General features: G+C 40.8%; 1 protein-coding gene across 1 annotated transcript in view; it reads left to right on the top strand.

The window, feature by feature from the left end:
- The window catches only part of ST8SIA6 (ST8 alpha-N-acetyl-neuraminide alpha-2,8-sialyltransferase 6), a gene marked incomplete at both ends in the record, with an annotated part of 129,088 nt that overhangs the window by 57,841 nt on the left and 49,275 nt on the right, over positions 1-21,972 (top strand). Inside the window, one exon of the mRNA XM_081298190.1 lies at positions 2,937-3,026. Coding sequence (XP_081154316.1) covers positions 2,937-3,026 — 90 coding nt within the window. The remainder of the gene's footprint in view (positions 1-2,936; positions 3,027-21,972) is intronic.

Genomic DNA, 21,972 nt, shown 5'->3' with positions numbered 1-21,972 from the left:
AGGAAAGGTATAGGAGACACAATTACATTGTGAAGCTGGTTGTCACAGCTTCACAATTTAATATTACAAAGCCATCATAATTCAAAGCACTGCTAGCTTGGTAATTCACTTCATTAATGGTGCTGCCTGAATAAAACATAGAGCAAATTAGAAATAAACAAATCCTTGGAAAATATTATAATATATCCAGAAAGCACAAAAGGTGAGGCATATAGACAGAAGAAGAGAGAGAGGGGAAGAAAGTGGTGGGGAAAGAAATCATAACAGGATTAAGAGGGATTTTGTGAGCCCATATGTACACTGACCCAGTATTTTTAGAAAACATTTCTGAGAAATATTGGAGAATTAATTATGAACCTGTCTTGTTTATATCTTTATACCTTCCTCTCCCTCACCTCCCACGTGCAATATACTAGGAGATCTTGCCTGTCTTACCTCCAGAATAGATCTCAAGTTTGTCTACTTCTCTTCTTTCTGATGAACACAGGTGTGGTGCAGTCTCCAGTGCACACCCATATCAGGTTTTCTTTTCTGGGCACGCAGAATGGATGCTTTTTTCTGTTTCTCACCTTGCCATCATATGGGGCATTAGTTCCGGCCAATGATACATCTTACCTCTGGGCCCAAACATTCAGATGCAGGGTCAGACCTTCTAGCACTTTGTCCTTCCACAGCAATTATTAAAGCATATTGTTAAAACAAAGATATAGCAAGACTGAAATAATTTGAGTCCATGTGCTAGAGCCAATAGGACACATATAGCTATATAGAATGATTTATGATGAAGAATTGGCTCTGATTATGGAGGCAAAGAAGTTCCATGATGAGCTGTATGCAAGTCAGAGACCCTGGAAGGCTGATGGTGTAGTTCAGGCCAAATCCCTGTGAACAATTTGGTGGAAATTCCATTCTGGCTCCAAAGACCCAAGAATCATCTGGCATAAGTCCCAGTCTAGATCTCACAGCCTGAGAACCAGAAGCACTGATATTGGAGGACAAGAGAAGTTGTATGTCCCAACTCCAGAAAAGAGAGTGAATTTATCCTTCCTTCTCTCTTGTTCTATTCTGGCTCTCAATGGACTGGGGTGATGCCCACCTGCATTGGTGAAGGTGGATGCTCTTTACTCAGGCTACCAACTCAAATGCTAATTTATTCCAGAAATACTCTCTAGGGACACTCAGAAACCATGTTTTACCAACTATCTGGACACTCCTGAGTCCAATCAAGTGCACAAAAAATTAACCATCACAATCTCTAAGTGCATGGGACACAGCAGCCCCCAAGGCTACCCATACATGCAGTGAGCGTTTTATGAGAGAGGAAAAAACCCCTTTGCTTTACAAAGCAACTGAGAGATTGGTGTTGTTTGTTATTACATTATAGAAAAGCATTACTCTATCCTGAGTAGGAAGACTCACTGCCATCACCATTCTCCTAAAATCCTGCCCTAACTTCTTAACTTTTCCATTTCCCTTCCAGTCCTATTACCACTCATTTCTCTGCAAAGTAGTCACAGTAAATCTTTTAAAATATACATTAAGTCACACCACTTCCCTGTTCCCAAAAAAAAAAAAAAAAAATTCCATTGCTCCCCTTTGTTATTAGGATAAATTCTAAGCTCTTCAATTTAGTTTCCTAGGCCTACAGGGTCTGGCCCTTGCTTATACTTCCAAACATTCCATAGCTCTTTCTCCTTTAGTCTCAATGTCCTTCTTTCCTTTCCCCAAACATTCTAGGCTTTTCCTTTTGCATATGCTTTTGCCTCTGAAACGTTCTCACCACTTCCACCGACTTCTCAAATTTCACCTAGCTCATTTGGATCGTCCTTGCAATTTCCATCCCAATGACACCCTGTCAGAGGCCTCCTCTGACCTCTCAGTGTGAATAATGAATAAGTCTCCATGTTCCTCTGTTCCACACCACCCACTCTATTTCAACTTTACTAATCACATCTGATATTCCTATATTCATTTGTTTGGTTATTTGTTTAATAAATACCTTTCTCCTCAATCAAACCGCAGGCTCCACTAGGAAAAGGGACCATATCTGTTTTCCCCCACCTCTGTGTCCTAAGCATCCGAACCCTAGACCCCCGGCTCATAGTAGATGCTTAAGACGTTATTTCAGTATAACTCAGTAAAGGCACTAACAGTAAATCAGAGTTGTGTGCATATTTTTAACATCTGAAGAAAGTGATACTGTATTTTCTGAGCTCCTGCTTGTCTGAGGCCCGGTGTCAGGTGCTTTACAATGCTTTGTGTGGGATGTATACATCATGGTGATAACACTATGAAGTGAGGACCATTATCTTTGCACTAGAGATGCAGAAGCCTATTCCTGGGGCAGTTAAATGACATGCCCATGTACAAGCGCCTCATTGTGTCCAAGGCTCCAAAACCCATGTCCTTAGTCTGCTTTTGGGTTTGGTTTTGTTCTACCTTAATTTTCCAAGTTCAAAAAGTAAGAGCACCAGGTCCTATGTCACAGCTATAAGGTCAGCTTTACCCATGTTCTTTAGTCAAGAACTGTTAATCTCTTGGATCTGCATGCTTCCTACCTGAGACAACATCTTTTTAAAATAAACACTATTTACATAGGTGGTAATTAAATCTGTTTAGTAGTAACCTGTTCATTATAAATATTAACCTCAAAATATGAAAACCTGGAAATATGACATCTTCAACAAAGTTTTTTTTTTGCAGCTTTACTTCATAGTGTAAACTGTTTTCTTTTTTTTTTCTTTTCTTTTTTTTTTAATTTAGACTCCTCAGAGTTGAAAATATCAATTTCCTTTTCCCTGGAGAAATCCAATAATGGAATGAAAGTCAGACTTCATTTAGATGCCCTTTATCAATTAAATCTGATTTTGTCTAACAATATCTTACACACTTTCATTTTAAATCAATCTTTTCTTTTAATCTCTTTCATGAAACAGCACATATCTGGATGAGAAGTCACTCCAACTGACAGAGAAATGCAAAAATCTGCAATCTGACCTCAATTCTTTATTTAACAGAACGAAAAGGTAAGTTCTACTTTTCACATATTTAATTTAATTTTAAATATGCGTCCCCAAACATCTCTGAAATCATTTAGAAAATAAGACTCTGTTCATGTTCAGGCTTGACATTGGGCTCTGAGTAGCTCCTGTTGGTGACAAGGATGGACCAGGGACCAAATGGCCCAGAGCTGGGTCACACCCTGGAGATGGACCTCAACTTATCTGTCCCTAAATCTTCACTAAGTAAGAAATACTGTGTAGTGTTTTTAAAGGCCCTCAACCCTTTTTAAAATATGATTCATCCTGGACACTATCCTAGAAAAATGCCTCCTTGTACGAATTTTGGTTACAATTTCAGGTTAGTGGTACATCCCCAGCCACAGTCCTCCCTGACTTCCCTGCTTTGGTTTACAATCTGCATGAGAGAGCCCACTATCTCTTCTTCAACCTGAGGGCAAATGAATCCAGCTCCTTGCTTCACACATAGGGAGAGCCACTGTTGGCTTGAGAATCCGATGTGTTTTGATGGTACCTGGAAAGAGCAGGGTCTAACAATGTTGGACAAAGGATGTGCATTTGGTACTGGGCATGTGGCTATGCCCAGTAAATGGATGAAAAAAGTAACCTGAGCTTCAGTTTGCTGTATGCTTGTTTGACAAATTTAGAAGCTTGTTTAGCTAAAAGGTATCGTTGATTTCATCATCCAGGAGTCCTTCCTCCTCATATTTCTCTCTCTCTCTTACACACACACACACACACACACACACACACACACACACACTTCCTTTTCTAATTTAAAAAATAGTGCTTTAGTGCTTGTGGGAGGAAGGAGTTGAAGCAGCCCCCTGTAATCTGTTCACTTCCTTCCCTGGGGATATGGGAGGCTGATACCAGAGGAAATGAAACCAAAGTAAGTAACCTCATCTAACCTGCTTTTCAACTGAAACTCTAGGAAAGTAGATTTAGAACATTTGCTTGAAGGAAGACGCCTTATTCTTCAACTGTCCTTAGAAGGCTGACCTTTGGCTAAGGTAGCATTTATAGTAAATAGAACCCGTGACCCAGGAGGCAGGTGCCCTTGGAGAATGGCACATGGGCTATGAAACTCCTTGGGTACAAGAAACAAGTGCTTCATAATTTAAATTCTGCTGTGTGAAGAATCCCCTGAACCTCACTCAGAGATACCACCTACTGTTCTAGGTCAGGCCCAGTGTGGGAAGACAGGACAGGAATGGCCACCCTTGGTGTCCCTCTCTGTCTGAACCTCTTGACTACCTAGACTCTTGAATTTATTAAAATGCTTCATTCTAGGTTTGAGCTCTGAGCTGAATTAGTGCAGTTCAACAGTGCAGTCCTGTAAATTGGCTCCATTTATTATGGAAGGAGAGACCTGTTAGCATTTTTGTATGAGCTCTAAGCTTGATAAAAGAACCCATTGTGATGAGTCCCTTCCATTAACCCCACCGAATGCCCTACCCCGCTTCCCTGTGGGCTAGTCTTTGTCTTTGCCCAGAAACGCTGGCCTAAGTGGACTTCATCAGTATGCTCTGGGCTCTTTTTTTTAAATATTTTTTTAGTTGTCAATGGGCCTTTTAAAATTTATTTATATCGGGTGCTGAGAATCAAACCCAGTGCTTCACACATGCTAGGTGAGCACTCTGTCTCTGAGCCACAACCCCAGCTCCACTCTGGGCTCTTTTGACATCATTTTATCTTTGGATTTGACCAAGTTGGTGCATGAGAAAGAGATTAGAGAGAGGTGAGAAGGTAAAACAGCTCTCTCCTGCTGTCATTGTTGCAGGTTAACCATATCCTCGATGAAGTTATGGGAAAAAAAAGGTCACGACTTTTATTCAATCTCTTTCTCCCTCTCCTGTTCTTTTATTGCCCCTTACTTTCATTCTCTTTTTTTCTCTCTCTCCAATTTAGGGATTAGTTATTAATAGTCCTTCATCCTGCCCAAAACCTTTGGGAACAGTCCCTTCATTAAGGCCTTCTTAAATTCGACAGTTTGAAGGGTACTAGTGCCCTTTGACAAATGAATGGATAAAGAAGACATGGTACATATACACAGTGGAATATTACTCAGCCACAAAGAAGAATGAAATTATGGCATTTTCCGGTAAATGGATGAAACTGGAGACCATCATGCTAAGTGAAATAAGCCAATCCCCCAAACCAAAGGCTGAAGGGAGAGTAGGGAGGAGAAAAAGAGAAGTTCATTGGATTAGACAAATGGGAATAAAGGGAAGGGAATGGGGATGGAAATAGGAAAGACATAACTTTCCTATATTCATACACAAACACACGACCAGTGTAACTCCAAATCATGTATAACTACAAGAATGGGATCCTAATTGAAATGGATTGTACTCCATGTAAGTATAATATGTCAAAACACACTCTACTGTCTTATAAATCTAAAATTAAAAAAAAAAAAATTCCATGGTTTGAGCTGGCTGTGGATCCTGCCCAGACCCCGGGTTCCTATAGACTGTCTGGAGCTCATGCTTTGTGGATGGTGCTTTATGTCTGTTTTGATTGTATTGGACCTGTTGTTTGTTGGGTGTGTGGGTGTTACAAGACCCAGTCAAACTTTTCCTAAGTGTCTCTTCTCCCAAATATCTTGCACTACCTTTCACCCATCAGATGTGATGTGAAGGAGGCTTGAAAAGTACAACTGGAAACAGTTGGGGTTTGCTCCAGCATACCCCTGTGGACCCCGGTCAGTGCTCGCCCAGCGTGCACGTCAGCCTGACACTTGCCTTTGATTCTGTTCATTTCTTTCATTGACATGAACCATATTTGCTCCACAAAGTGACAATGGTCTTCAACGTTAGAATGATCCATGTGTGCCCATGTGGCAAAGCACTGAGTCATCCTCGGGGTGACTTCTCTTATCACGGATGGCCTCTTTTTCAAGGCAGGGAATTTACCACTCCTTTGTGTGTATCAAGAGCAGCAGCTAAGGACAGTATGCTAATGAGAATGCCCAGGCACATGCTGTCCTGTTTGCTCTTTGGGTTTTTCTTTTCCCCGTTGTTTTGAATTTGATGGGAAGACCTTTTCTCAGCTACTCTTTAGGGGGTTGCCTTTCCATTATGCACACAATTTTCTGCTAGCTCATATAATTAGCCCGAGCTGGTATTCTTTGCGGCAAAGGTCTAGAGAGAGCAGGCTTGAATTGCCCATTGTTGTGAAAGTGTTATTTTGCACACAGGAGACTAATTTTTTTCAGTTGTATCGTCTATTGTCAGGAATGGTGCGTTCTGCAACGAGCGCCATTATGGACTTACAGGGGACAATTGGGAAAGCCATTCAGTGGATGGTGATAAAAAAGTAATTTCATTTTCTTAGAAATAATTATTTAGCCCTATTTTTGTCACGGTCTGGTAAAGACTTAGAATTTTCTCTTTCTTCAGCCAATTTGTCCCTTTCAGGTTGCTAAAATAGAATTTAGAAAGACAGTTATAGTGGGAGGGAAATGTTTTTTTTTCTTTCCTCTGCTAGTCTTGGTGCATTTTTGAATAAAAGAAAATTAAGCTTCTGCCATTAGGACATCCAGTGCGATATGATGTTATGGATTGTGATTATTTATTCTCTTTTTAGGACAGCGAGCTCCAAGATAGAAAGAACACTGTCTCGTTCACCATTCTATCCCTGGTGCTCATCATGGGCCTGAGCACCAATTAGTTGCTCAGGAAACGTGTTGAATGAACAAAGGAATGAATGAATTTCTTAGGTCATCAAAACATTTTCTGTGATATCTCTAACTTCTAGGTGTTAAAAACTATGTATAAATCCACAAACTTCAACTCCTTTTGGAAATCAGTTTTACCTTCTTTGACTCCTTCTCTTACTTCGTTTCTGTTTTCTGATTTTTTTTTTTTACCTTCTCCTTTTCCCCTAAAAGCTGGATATTTCTATGGGTTTTTGTCATTGCAATTCTTTTCACTAGGTTATCTCCCAGATGAAATATTACACTGTATTAAGAGTGCTATGTAGCCATCTTATCATTGCTAGTTTGCTCATTTTTCAGTATGGCAAACTTATTGTTTGCAATTTTTATTGCTTACGACTTTTTTAAAAAAATGGCTCTATGGATGTTCAAGCTGTCTATCTTATTCCTTATTGCTTCAGAAAAATGAAGTGATTTTTCTAAGAGCAGACACTTCAGAGGTGCTGACCCAGGAAATGAACTCAATTCCCCTTCTTGGGTTTTTCTGCCTCTCTTGTTGAGTTAATCAGCTTTCCATTACTGTAACAAATTCCTGAGATAAATCAACTTGTAAAAAAAAATGAGATTTATTTTGGCTCACAGTTTTGGAAGTTCCTGGCCATGGCTGAACAGACACATTATGTTTAGACCTCCGGTGGGGGTACAGCATATCACAGGGGGAGCATGTGGAACAAAGCCACTCCACTCATGACCGCAATACAGAAGAGCAGAGACCTGGTTCCCACAGTCCTCTTTGAGGGCATGTCCCCAATGACCTAAAACTTTGCACTAGATCCCACTCCTTAAGAATTTCCCACCTCTCAATCATGTCAAGCTGGAACCAGCTCTTTAACACATGGGCCTTTGGGGGGCAGTTTAAGGTCCAAACTATAGCTTTTGCTGAGCCTTCTTGGCCTGGTGGCCCTCTGTCATTATTATTATAAGAATCTGAGCTCTCAAGCAAATGTACAGTTGCATCTGTTTAGATTTTACCATTTAGTCAGAGTAGGTGAACTACTCTAGCAAAACCTCGCAAAATGTAATGTCTTAACACAAATGTTTTTCTGCTACCCAGGGTTCAGTATCCTTCTTGATCTAGCAATTCTTCTTAGGTGGCTCTTCCCCCACACTCTGACTTAGGGGTTCTGGCTCCTTTTGAAGCTGTTCCAGTGCAGCCATCTTCAACAAGTGGTGCCCAGACTTGTGGCAAAGGGAAGATAACATGAAAGCCTATCCTCCACACAGCTTGGAGGGGAATTAAATAACTAGTCACCACCCACATTCTGTGGGCTAGGTCTGGTCCATCTAGATGTTGGGCTCATGTGACTGGTTTTGGCCAGTAGCATGTGAGTGGAGTTTACATGAGTTTGGTTTTGGGGAGTGTGGTGCTTAGCTGGGTAGCTGCTTATAGAAACAACTTTATGCAATAGAGAAGGAGCACCAATGAGTGGTGGGCAGTCAGACACATCTGCCATGTATATATTAAATAGCAGGATCATTCTGATCATCCAAAGAAGGAGTTTTTTTTTTTAACAACAGCAACCCAGTATATCTTTTGAAATCTTGAACAATTTAAATAATGTCTCTAGTGAAAAGATTCAGAGGTCTTCTCCAGAACAGAGGGTAAGCCACTTTATGCAAAGTTGCTAAGGCATGAAAAGGCCCACTTGAATTCAGATAGCTTTTGTGGGGGCAAACCACACTGAGAATGAAGATTTGGAACACTGGCCTTGCACTGCCTAGGTGTGGCTTGAACCACAGGCTCCCTGGTGATATATAAATTTGATGAGCTGCTTTCATGCAGTTACATTTAAAATGACTGAAAAACGGTAGAATTTTCTGAGAGCAGTTGTTTTCATGGGGTGGCGTATAGATGCTGGTGGGAAGGTGCTGTGATATAGGGTGAAACGTGAAGTGAGTTGAAGACGGGCCCTAAATATTCTTTATTCTTCATTATCCTGGAGAGAACAACATGACCCGAATTACTGCACAGAAAGAAGAGGCGTAAATTATGGCAGATCAGACTTCAAAAAGCCTGAGTGTGAGCATGTCACTTGACAGCCTGCTAACAAAGCAAGTTTTTCTATATTTCAAGTTGTCTGCCAGGAAGAAGGATTTTTGGTCAAAGAAAAGATCTTTGGGGTCCTAAAATGAGAGATGGCTTGATTCTCTTCGGCTTTCAATGCACTGTGCCTTAATTAAGGCTTTTTAAAGTGATATATTTACATACTTTTGTCTGTCTGCTTACCTCTGACCTTTTAACGTGTCTTTTCTGATCAGTTTTTAAATGCTCCAAAATTTAGCACCCCTTGCTTTTATTAGTGGAGAGAAACAGGCCAGAAAATAAGAAGTGAACACCAAATAGCCCATCTACCAACGTGGAGGATTCTTCACATCTTAGATTTCTCTTGGTAATCAAATCAGGGCTGTGTTTGCTGATATAAAATTTTAATTTGGGAGGCACATGAGCTAGCGTGGAGACCATTATAGCAGTTTCTGAAATCTTTTTGCATTTACACCAAACAAAAGTCACTCTAAGTTTGTTAAAAAGTCATTTAGCAGTCATCTTTACCTTAAAGAGGACATGAGAACCCAAAGGAATAGTTATTCAATTCTTGTAATCTGTATACATTTTTTTTGTTTTTACTGTGAATGTGTATGGATTTTATATTTTCTTTTTTTTTTTTAATTATTTTATTGTTGGTTGTTCAAAACATTACATAGTTCTTATTATACCATATTTCACAGATTGATTCAAGTGGGTTATGAACTCCCATTTTTACCCCGTATACAGTTTGCTGTGTCACATCAGTTACATTTCCATTGATTTACAAATTGCCTTTCTAGTGACTGATGTATTCTGCTGTCTATCCCATTCTCCACTGTCCCCTCACCCCTCCCCTCCCCTCCCCTCCCCTACTCTCTCTCCATCCCCTCTACTATAAATCGTTTCTTCCACTTATATAATTTTTCTCCTACTCCTCCTTTCCTCTTATATGTAATTGTGTATAACCCTGAGGCTCACCTTCCAGTTCCATGCAATTTCCCTTAACTCTCACTTTCCCTCCCGCCTATCATCCCTGTTTAATGTTATTCTTCTTCTCCAGCTCTTCGTCTCTACCCTGTCCTTGGTTACTCCCCTTATATCAAAGAAGACATTTGACATTTGTTTTTTAAGGATTGGCTAGCTTCACTTAGCATAATCTGCTCTAATGCCATCCATTTCCCTCCAAATTCTATGATTTTGTCATTTCTTATTGCAGAGTAATACTCCATTGTGTATAAATGCCACATTTTTTTAATCCATTCATCTATTGAAGGGCTTCTAGGTTGGTTCCACAATCTTGCTATCGTGAATTGTGCTGCTATGAACATCGATATAGCAGTGTCCCTGTAGCATGCTCTTGTTAGGTCTTTAGGGAATAGACCGAGGAGGGGAATAGCTGGGTCAAATGGTGGTTCCATTCCCAGCTTTCCAAGAAATCTCCATACTGCTTTCCAAATTGGCTGCACCATTTTGCAGTCCCACCAACAATGAATAAGTGTACCCATTTCCCCGCATCCTCGCCAGCACTTGTTGTTGTTGGATTTCTTAATGGCTGCCAATCTTACTGGAGTGAGATGGTATCTTAGGGTGGTTTTGATTTGCATTTCTCTGACTGCTAGAGATGGTGAGCATTTTTTCATGTACTTGTTGATTGATTGTATGTCCTCCTCTGAGAAGTGTCTGTTCAGGTCCTTGGCCCATTTGTTGATTGGGTTATTTGTTATCTTATTATCTAATTTTTTGAGTTCTTTGTATACTCTGGATATTAGGGCTCTATCTGAAGTGTGTGGGGTAAAGATTTGTTCCCAGGATGTAGGCTCCCTGTTTATCTCTCTTATTGTTTCTTTTGTTGAGAGAAAACTTCTTAGTTTGAGTAAGTCCCATTTGTTGATTCTGGTTGTTAACTCTTGCGCTATGGGTGTCCTATTGAGGAATTTGGGGCCTGACCCCACAGTATGTAGATCATAGCCGACTTTTTCTTCTATCAGACGCCGTGTCTCTGATTTAATATCGAGCTCCTTGATCCATTTTGAGTTAACTTTTGTGCATGGCGAGAGAAAGGGATTCAGTTTCATTTTGATGCAAATGGATTTCCAGTTTTCCCAGCACCATTTGTTGAAGATGCTATCCTTCCTCCATTGCATGCTTTTAGCCCCTTTATCAAATATAAGATAGTTGTAGTTTTGCGGATTGGTTACTGTGTCTTCTATTCTGTACCATTGGTCCACTCGCCTGTTTTGGTACCAGTACCATGCTGTTTTTGTTACTATTGCTCTGTAGTATAGTTTGAAGTCTGGTATCGCTATACCGCCTGATTCACACTTCCTGCTTAGCATTGTTTTTGCTATTCTGGGTCTTTTATTATTCCATATGAATTTCCTGATTGTTTTATCTATTTCTACTAGAAATGCTGTTGGGATTTTGATTGGGATAGCATTGAACTTATAGAGAACTTTTGGTAATATCGCCATTTTGATGATGTTAGTTCTGCCTATCCATGAGCAGGGTATATTTTTCCATCTTCTGAGGTCTTCTTCTATGTCTCTTTTTAGGGTTCTGTAGTTTTCATTGTATAGGTCTTTCACCTCTTTTGTTAGATTGATTCCCAGGTATTTTATTTTTTTGGGGGATGTTGTGAATGGAGTAGTTGTCCTCATTTCTGTTTCAGAGGATTTGTCGCTGATATACAGGAATGCATTTGATTTATGCGTGTTGATTTTATATCCCGCCACTTTGCTGAATTCATTTATTAACTCTAATAGTTTCTTTGTAGACCCTTTTGGGTCTGTTAGATATAGAATCATATCGTCTGCAAATAGTGATAATTTAAGTTCTTCTTTTCCTATTTTTATGCCTTTAATTTCTTTCGTCTGTCTAATTGCTCTGGCCAGTGTTTCGAGGACTATGTTGAACAGAAGTGGTGAGAGAGGGCATCCCTGTCTTGTACCAGATCTTAGAGGGAATGCCTTCAATTTTTCTCCATTCAGGATGATGCTGGCCTGTGGCTTATCATAGATTGCTTTAACAATGTTGAGGTATGATCCTGTTATCCCTAATTTTTCTAGAGTTTTGAACATAAAGAAATGCTGTACTTTGTCGAATGCCTTTTCTGCATCTATCGAGATGATCATATGGTTCTTATCTTTAAGTCTATTGATGTGGTGAATAACATTTATTGATTTCCGTATATTGAACCAGCCTTGCATCCCAGGGATGAATCCTACTTGATCATGGTGTATAATTTTTTTGATATGTTTTTGAATCCGATTCACCAGAATTTTATTGAGGATTTTTGCATCTAGGTTCATTAGAGATATTGGTCTGTAGTTTTCTTTCTTTGAAGTGTCTTTGTCTGGTTTAGGAATCAGGGTGATGTTGGCCTCGTAGAATGTATTTGGAAGTTCTCCCTCTTTTTCTATTTCCTGAAATAACTTGAAAAGTATTGGTGTTAGTTCCTCTTTAAAGGTTTTGTAAAATTCTGCTGTATACCCATCCGGTCCTGGGCTTTTCTTAGTTGGTAGTCTTTTGATGGTTTCTTCTATTTCCTCTATTGTTATTGGTCTGTTTAGGTTGTCTATATCTTCCTGACTCAATCTGGGCAGATCATATGACTTAAGAAATTTATCGATGCCTTCACTATCTTCTATTTTATTGGAGTATAAGGATTCAAAGTAATTTCTGATTATCTTCTGTATTTCTGAAGTGTCTGTTGTGATATTGCCTTTTTCATCCCGTATGCTAGTAATTTGGGTTCTCTCTCTTCTTCTCTTCGTTAGCATGGCTAAGGGTCTGTCAATTTTATTTATTTTTTCAAAGAACCAACTTTTGGTTTTGTCAATTTTTTCAATTGTTTCTTTTGTTTCAATTTCATTAATTTCAGCTCTGATTTTAATTATTTCTTGCCTTCTACTTCTTTTGCTGTTATTTTGCTCTTCTTTTTCTAGGATTTTGAGATGAAGTATGAGATCATTTATTTGTTGGTTTTTTCTTTTTTTAAGGAATGAACTCCAAGCAATGAATTTTCCTCTTAAAACTGCTTTCAACGTGTCCCATAGATTCCGATATGTTGTGTCAGTGTTTTCATTTATCTCTAAGAATTTTTTAATTTCCTCCTTGATGTCTTCTATGACCCATTGGTCATTCAGTAACCTATTGTTCATTCTCCACGTGGTGCATGATTTTTCCTTCCTTCTTTTATCGTTGATTTTCAGTTTCATTCCATTATGATCAGATAGGATGCATGGTATTATTTCTACTCCTTTATATTGTCTAAGAGTTGCCCTGTGACATAATATATGATCTATTTTTGTGAAGGATCCATGTGCTGCTGAGAAAAATGTGTAACTACTTGATGTTGGGTGGTATATTCTATATATGTCAATTAAGTCTAGGTTGTTAATTGTGTTGTTGAGTTCTATAGTTTCCTTATTTAACTTTTGTTTGGAAGATCTGTCCAGTGGTGAGAGAGGTGTGTTGAAGTCTCCCATGATTATTGTATGGTGGTCTATTAGACTCTTGTACTTGAGAAGAGTTTGCTTGATGAACGTAGCTGCACCATTGTTTGGGGCATATATATTTATGATTGTTATGTCTTGTTGGTGTATGGTTCCCTTGAGCAGTATGCAGTGTCCCTCTTTATCCTTTTTGATTAACTTTGGCTTGAAATCTATTTTGTTTGATATGAGTATGGACACTCCTGCTTGTTTCCGCAGTCCATATGAGTGGAATGATTTTTCCCAGCCTTTCACCTTCAGTCTATGTATATCTTTTCCTATCAAATGCGTCTCCTGTAGGCAACATATTGTTGGATCTTGTTTTGTGATCCATTCGACTAGCCTGTGTCTCTTAATTGGTGAGTTTAAGCCATTAACATTTAGGGTTATTATTGAGATTAGGTTTGTTCCTCCATCATATTTGTTTATTTATGTTACTAAACCTGATTAGTTTTCCTCTTTGGTTACTTTCCCCCCTTTACTGTCCTATCTCCCACTGATGGTTTTCAATGTTATTTTCAGTTTCCTCTTCCTGTAATGTTTTGCCAAGGATTTTTTGAAGAGATGGTTTTCTAGCTGCGAATTCTTTTAACTTTTGTTTATCGTGAAAGGTTTTAATTTCATCTTCCATCCTGAAGCTTAATTTCGCCGGATACACGATTCTTGGTTGGAGCCCATTTTCTTTCAGTGTTTGAAATATGTTATTCCAGGATCTTCTAGCTTTCAGAGTCTGTGTTGAGAGATCAGCTGTTATCCTGATTGGTTTGCCCCTAAATGTAATCTGCTTTCTTTCTCTTGTAGCTTTTAAAATTCTCTCCTTATTCTGTATGTTGGGCATCTTCATTATAATGTGTCTAGGTGTGGATCTCTTATGATTTTGCACTTTTGGCGTCCTGTAGGCTTCTAGGATATGGGATTCTGTTTCATTCTTCAAGTCTGGGAAGTTTTCTCGTATTATTTCATTGAATAGATTGTTCATTCCTCTGGTTTGGAGCTCTGTGCCCTCCTGTATCCCAATGACTCTTAAGTTTGGCCTTTTAATGTTATCCCATATCTCTTGGATGTTCTGCTCATGGTTTCTTAGCAGTCTTGCTGAACTGTCTATGTTCTTCTCAAGTTGAAATACTTTGTCTTCATTGTCTGATGTTCTATCTTCTAAGTGATCTATTCTGCTGGTAGTATTGTCAATTGAGGTTTTAAGTTGGTTTATTGCTTCCTGCATTTCTAGGATTTCTATTTGTTTGTTCTTTATTACTTCTAGCTCCCTGTGAAATTGATCTTTTACTTCCTGGATTTGTTTCTGTAGTTCCTTGTCAATGTGATCTTTCATTGTCTGATTTTGCTGTCTCATGTCTTCCTTGAGAGTCCAGATCATCTGAAGCATGTATATCCTGAACTCTTTATCTGACATTCCATCTGTTGCAGCTATTACCTCTTCTAGGGTTGAGTTGACCTGCATTGCTTGTGGTCCTTTCTTTCCTTGTCTTTTCATGTTGCTTGCGTTTCTTTCTGCTTCGTGAAACTGTTGTGTTTTTGAAATTTTTCCCCCTGTTTATTTTTGTTGCTCTTGTATATTTGGGATATCTCTCTTGTAGGGCGGGTAGTGGCTGTGATCCTCCTCTAATCAGGGTGATCTATATACTACGCTGGTTGGTCGTAGGTCTGCCCGCCCTGCGGGCACGGGTGGCTGCTCTACTCTGCCCCCACTCCAATTGCGGTGACGTTCCTACCACGTCCTCGGATCGTTGGTCCTGATCCGGACGTGGGCAGCAGCTCTTCTCCACCCCTACTCCAATTGATGTGACGTGTCTACCACGCTGGTCGGCCTCCAAGCCTGTTCCGCCGGTGGGTCTCAGATCTGCCCACCCTGCGGGCCTGGGCTGCAGTTCTGCTCAACCCCCACTCCCAGTGGGGGTACCTAACTGCCTCTCCAACGGGTCTCTGGGCTTCTTCCGGATGCTGGCGGTGGCTCTGTTCAACCCCCACTCCAACCAGTGTGACGTGACTGCCTCGATGCTACTCGTCCACTACACTGGCCGGCTGCCGAGCCTGTCCTGCCAGTGGGACGCAGGACTGCCTACCTTGCAGGGTCAGACGGCAGCTCTTCACGGCCTCTACTCCAAGTGGGTTGACTTGGCTACCCTGCCGTCGGGTCGCTGGTCCTGTTCCAGGCGTGGGCGGCTACTCTCCTCGGCCCCAGCTGCAGTTGGGGTGTCGCGATACCACACCGGCGGGACCCTTAGCCTGCTCTGGGCACAGGAGGCAGCTCCACTCTGCCCTCCAGGCCCCCGCAGTACCCAGCAGGACCCGGACCAAGAAGCAGTCCCTGTAGGATCCCCAACCCTGAGCCAGAGCCGTTTCGGGAGCCAGGAGCCGGTCTCTCCGATCCCCGCCACTTTCTGCTAGGAGCAGGCTCCTCAGGGCACCCGCCGCGGGTTCCCCAAACCCAGGCCAGAGCCGCCCCGGGAGCCCAAGCCTGGCCGCACCAGACTCTCCCTGCTAGGTGCCCAAGCCTGGCCGCACCAAACTCTCCCTGCTCGGTGTACGCTCCCCTTGGAGCAGAGTCTAAGACGCACTTCCCGCGGGCTCTCCAGCTCCGGGTCAAAACTGTTCCAGGAGACAGAGACCCGCTGCCCCTCGTCGCAAGTTTCACTTGTGGCTGGCCTCAGTTTGCGGTCCCCGCAGGCTCCGCAGCCCTGGGCTCAAACAGCCACGAGGGCCAGAACCCAGCCTCTCCGATCCCTGCCACACTCTGCTCGGAGCAGGGTCCACAGAGGTACCCCAACCTCAGGCCCAGGCGGCCCCCGCCCGGGCCTGGCAGCTCCAACCTCTCCCAGCTCAGTGTACGCTCAGACAGGGGCAGGGTCAAAGACGCAGTCACCACGGGTTTCGTAGCCCCGGGCCAAGAAGGATCTCCCGCCCTGGGCCAAAGCAACCCGGGGAACTAGAATCTGGCCGCTCAAAGCCCGGCGCCCGCCTTGCCAGGGGTGAGGCCTGAAGAGTATTCTCCTCAGAGTTTCCAATCCCGAGCCTGAGCGATCTGTCTGCGCGACGCAGGCAAATACCAGCCTGGAATCACCTGTTCTGTAGTTGAATGAGCTGAGATCAGTAGAAAACAGGGATGATTGCGTCAGCTCTCCATGATGGCGGCTGCAGTTCTCCTGCGTGTTCCGACCGGTGTCGGGAAACGAACTGGACCGATTCTCTCCTGTATTTCAAAGCTGGAATTCAGCACTCAGCGCAGCCAGTGTGCCACTGGCAGGAGCCTGCAGAATCCGCTTCGCTGTAATCCCGCTCTGGTAACTCGCGGCTAATTAACTCGGGCGCGTCCCAGACTCCATCCACGGGGCGGTCCGCCGACCAAGTACTGCTTCGCTCCCTTCGGAGAAATCGCCCGCTACCAAGCCCCTGCAGCCGAATCCCGCGCGCTGGAATTCTGTCCTCTAGATTCTGGAGCACTTCAATTTCACTGGGGATTCCCACCAAGGTAGCCTTCAGCCATTTCACCTCGTGTTTCTCCCACACAGTGGCGCAGCGTACTGGTGTGCTGTACTCCCTTGGCCGCCATCTTCGGACTCCTATATAGTATATCTGGATTTTATATTTTCAAAGACATCTAATTGCCTTAGTTTAAAGATTATGACTTGTTCCAAGTCAGGCAACCTGAAGGGTAAAAAATGAAAAATTATTTTTTCTTGGGTGTGTGTGTGTGTGTGTGTGTGTGTATGTCTGTTGATATTGAAGAATAACTGGCACAATCCTAATCCCAGTTCCTTAATAGTTGATCAGAGGTTACTTACTATAAATTTTACAGTGCTGGAGATTGAAATACTGTAAGATTTTACTTTAATCATTTTTTTCTTGGAAATAAAATTGAATTTTCTTTTAGAAGAAAATTGAAATACCAGCTTCCTAGTTAGACTCCAAAGTTGATTACATATTTACATCAGAAGGCTTCCTCATGCTTCCTTAAATAACTGGTCTTTGAAAGAAGTCTTTAATGGAAAGATTATGACAATAAAAATAACCACACTTACTTATAGTCATTGAGAAATCATTGGAATTATTTTCAGTTTTAGAAGGTGGTACATAGAAAAGAAAGCTGCTCTGTAACTGCTTCCAAAATCTTCAAGTATACCAGGCAATGTTAAAGTTATCATTTATTTACTATTTGTGGTTAGCCAGACCTCCAAGATGGTCCCAAAGGTCATCTTTCATAGTTCTGAAGTCCCTGCCACTCAGAGTTCTGATATTGCAGAACTAAGGATGTGTGACTTTCAAGGCTAAGTCATACAAGAATCTGATTTGCTGTCTCTAGGATTGTTTGCTCTGGTCATAACTAGGTGCCACGCCACTTACAGTGGTCCACATGACAAGGAACTGTGGTCGTCTGTCAAGGTCTACTACCATCTGGTCAGTCATGGGAGTGAGCAGTGTGGTGGCTGATCCTTCAGTCCCAAGCAGTATTTGACTTTGTGACCTCCTCTTTTCATAGCTCTGCGGTACCACTCATAATGAGAGCTCACTTATAGGTCAATTATTTAAAAAGAGAAAGGCATTTGATTTTATATGGTGAAGCTACTCAGAATGATCCATCTCCAAAATACTTCACGTTTCTCAATTTTGTTAGCTTATTTTTTTTAAGTTTCTATAATGTGGCTATATTTTCATAAGCATTATCTTGCATAGTGTTTACCCTAATTGCAATTTGGAAGATCATGTGGCTGCTCTTGGTAGGGTCATGGCTGGTGGCTAATGGTTGTCATAGTTCATTATTAATATCTGAAACCTTTTGTATTCCGGTCATATACTAAATTTTAGTGTCAGAAAATATATAGCAGGCACTATGGTGTCTGTGTAGGGAGAGGTTTGCTCAGTTCTTAACCAGGAGTAGGTCTCATTCACTGGGGAGCTTTTTCAAAGTAGGCATGGTTGAAACTCTTATCCAAGGAGCATGTTTCTATGTATCACTGCCATTGAGATAATATAACTATGAAGCTGATTCTGTTGTGAAGTTGTATATAGTAAATCATATAGCAAACACTTAAAACAGTTAAAAATTACTAAAGACATTAGAATGCTATGTTAGATCAGAAAGATTCACTCAGGCAAAAGAAAGTTGTAAGGGGGAAAAATAGGAAAGATAAAAGACATGAAACATAGCAGACAAAAAAAGTAAAATAGATATGAATCTAACTACACCAATAAGAACACTCATATGTGGAAGATAGAAAGGAAAAAGGAAAATAAAGGTGGGGGGCGGATCCCATGGAAATCAAAGGGAGATCAGTAGAGGAAGGGTGGGGTGAGAGGAAGGAGGGAGAGGGAAGCTGGAAAGTGTTGTAGGCAAAATGATATTGTTGTATTGTGCTGTATTGTATTGTGTTGTGTGCATGCACAAATATGTGACAACACCCCCCGTCATTACACACAACTATAGTGCTCCAATTTGAAAAAATTTGGAAAAAGAAAAAAAATAACAATACTAAATTTGAATGGGATTAAACAACCCAATCTAAAGACTGGGATTCCCAGACTAGATTAAAAGACATTTAACATTATGCTGTCTACAGAAGACACACGTAATACTATAAAATGCAATAGATTGAAGGAAAAAGGTTAGAAGAAGATATAACATGTGGATACCAACCCCATGGAAGTTGGAGTGGCCACACCAACATTAGATAAAATAGACTTTTAAAACAAAAATATGTTTAGAGATAAAGGGAGATTTTAGAATGACTGAAGAATTGACCTATCAGAAACACTTCTCGATTACAAATAAATATGCACCTAATGACAGCTCTAAAATACATGCAGCCAAAACTGGCATACAAGAATCTGTGCTCAATTAGTACCCCTTAACCCTGGCCACCTTAAATAAATTGCAATGCTGTTTCTACCTCCTTTTAACCCCATTGCCATGCTTGATTTTCTTCATATTATTTAACACATAAAATATCTATTACTTCAACCTACTATTAATTTATGTATTGTCTTCATTTACTGTCATCATTGACTACTACAATATAAACTTTATGAGAGAATTGATTTTTTTTTGTACAAGGTATTGAACTCAGGGGCACTCAACCACTGAGCCACATCCCCAACCATATTTTGTATTTTTATTTAGAGACAGGGCCTCACTGAGTTGCTTAGAGCCTTGCTAAGTTGCTGAGGCTGGCTTTCAGCTCGAGATCCTCCTGCCTCAGCCTCCTGAACCACTGGGATTACAGGCATGCGCCACCACACCTGGCAAGAAAATGAATTTTTATATTTAGTGAACCATATTATTGGTGCCCATAACAGTATTTCATATATAGGCAGATGTCCAATAAATGCTTATTCAATAAATTCATGAAAATAAAAGAATAAGTGCTATAGGTGTATGTAATAAATATACAGGGATGCTAAGGAAACAGGAAGAAAGAGTGGACTCTGCCTCGGTGAATCAGAAGAATTTGAGAGGCACTGGGATAAGAGCCTTGTATATGTGGCTTCAAAATAGGGTCTGAGGATGTACTAGAGTGGCAGAGAGCTTGCCTACCATGTTCAAGGCCATATGTTTGATCCCCAGCACTGCAAGAATCAATCAATCAATCTTACTAGCTGTTTTATCCATGCCATCTCTTTCACTATTGTGATTTACTCTAACTATATAAAATAATTTAAGTGATGGATGGAGTAATATTAACTTTATTGGTTCTCTGTGATTGTTTGCAATATATAAAATATTTGTAAAAATTGACTAATAATATCACTATGTTGTTACTCTCCTCTCCAAATATTCTCCAATATGCCTGGAGATCTTTTTCCTATAAACTTGAAAAGTAGGTCATCATTTTTTCATCTTCAAAAATATGATCCTGGTCATATTACAAGAAGAAATATGAAAATCTTAAATAACAGTTCATTCTTTGTTTATTCATTCATTGTGGCCAGGCAATATGTTTGCATGTTGCAGATGTTTGTGGAGAAGGAACTCACAGACACTGAAAATTATATTTTGTGTTTTGCTGGGAGGTACTGCTTGTATCCAACTAGTCCACTGAAGTAAAATTCAATTACCCCAAAGTAATACCAAGAAATAACACCACCAATAAGTTTCCATTTGTCATATATATTCTTTGCTACCCCTCCAGATGCCTGGTCTACTTTTTTCCCTCTTGCTCCTGGGGTTGATTTCTTTGGACTAATTACTTGCTCTTTGGCTTCTGGTTAAGGTCAGCCTGTGAGAATCACTGGCTGGAGAGTAGAAGGTGGGAGGAGTTTGGAGTATCTGTCCCCCTGGATCATTCTGTGGACTGGAGTTAGGGCTGACTGCATCTTCTATCATACCCCACAGTCCCTGTCCATTGAGGGAGGCGGGCGTGACACCCTCTCCCACTCCATCTTGTCACTAGCTCCACATAATGTACTTCACCAATCTGTGTAGCCTTTCCCACACCACTCCCGTCCTTTATAAAAAGATACACTAGTTACTGTTGGTTGCCTAAGGTTAGTCACTGCCTGCAGCATTTCTTTTTTTTTTTCTTTTTTTTTTTTAAGAGAGAGTGAGAGAGGAGAGAGAGTGAGAGAGAGAGAGAGAGAGAGAGAGAGAGAGAGAGAGAGAGAGAGAGAATTTTTAATATTTATTTTTTAGTTCTCCGCGGACACAACATCTTTGTTGGTATGTGGTGCTGAGGATCGAAACCCGGCGCACGCATGCCAGGCGAGCGCGCTACCGCTTGAGCCACATCCCTAGCCCCCTGCAGCATTTCTTAGCGTGTGTCTTATATAATCAATACCAATACCCCCGAATTTAATTTTATAGAACAGAGAAAGTATTCTTATTCTTATTTATTTTTATTTTTTTGGAAAATCAATGCCTGACTTTTTGAATAATGCAGTATGGCACATTAGAGATTTCACTGGGGTTGTGAAGAAGTACATTGGTCTCCTTAGGAGTTAGTCTGTGAAGCTGCATTGTAATATTTAACTTTGAGGGACATTTAAAGTTATGAAGAGGATAAAAGTTTGTGATCCCTTTTTCCCAAGTCCATTGACAATACCCGCAGCATTCTGGTCACAAGTTACTATCATGCAGAGTTGAAAACCCATATATATCGAAATCATGTACCACGAAGGGATGAGATGTCAGCGTGACGGCTCGGCTCCCCTCAGGTCGCTTTGCTTAGCTTTTGTACACTCGTCAGCCCTTCCTTTAAAAAGTGTCACCCAGTGGAAATGATAGATGGTCATATTGATTGAAAATCTTGTAGCATTATATTCATTTGCAGAATTTGTTCTCATGTGGAGCTGGGTTTCTTCAAGAGGTGTGGTGGCAGCTACAAAAGACTTTTTGATCTAAACAGAGGATCATGCAGAATCCTGCTGGCTTTGTATTCCTGGGTTGTCCCCACTTATTTCAATGGGCAGAAGAGTTTGGCTTACACCACGAAGAGATGTTATAGGAAACTAAATCAGTGTGTCAGTTGTTTGAATGGGCATAATAAATGAAAGTCCCCAAGATAACATCCAGGCACATAATAACTACCCAATAAATATTTAATGCTTCAATTAAATAACTATAGATTAGAGTATTTAAAAAGCCCTATTTATATCTGAATTGAGATAAAATTAGTCACATGTGGGTCTTTATCTTCATAGAGACGTTTCTGAAAAATTATGTAAACACTTACTCTGATATTTATTTAGTGTAATTTAGAATGT

Source organism: Spermophilus citellus (genome assembly GCF_964194105.1).
Source record: "Spermophilus citellus genome assembly, chromosome: 6".
NCBI lineage: Eukaryota > Metazoa > Chordata > Mammalia > Rodentia > Sciuridae > Spermophilus > Spermophilus citellus.
This window is presented reverse-complemented; position numbering and strand designations above follow the sequence as displayed.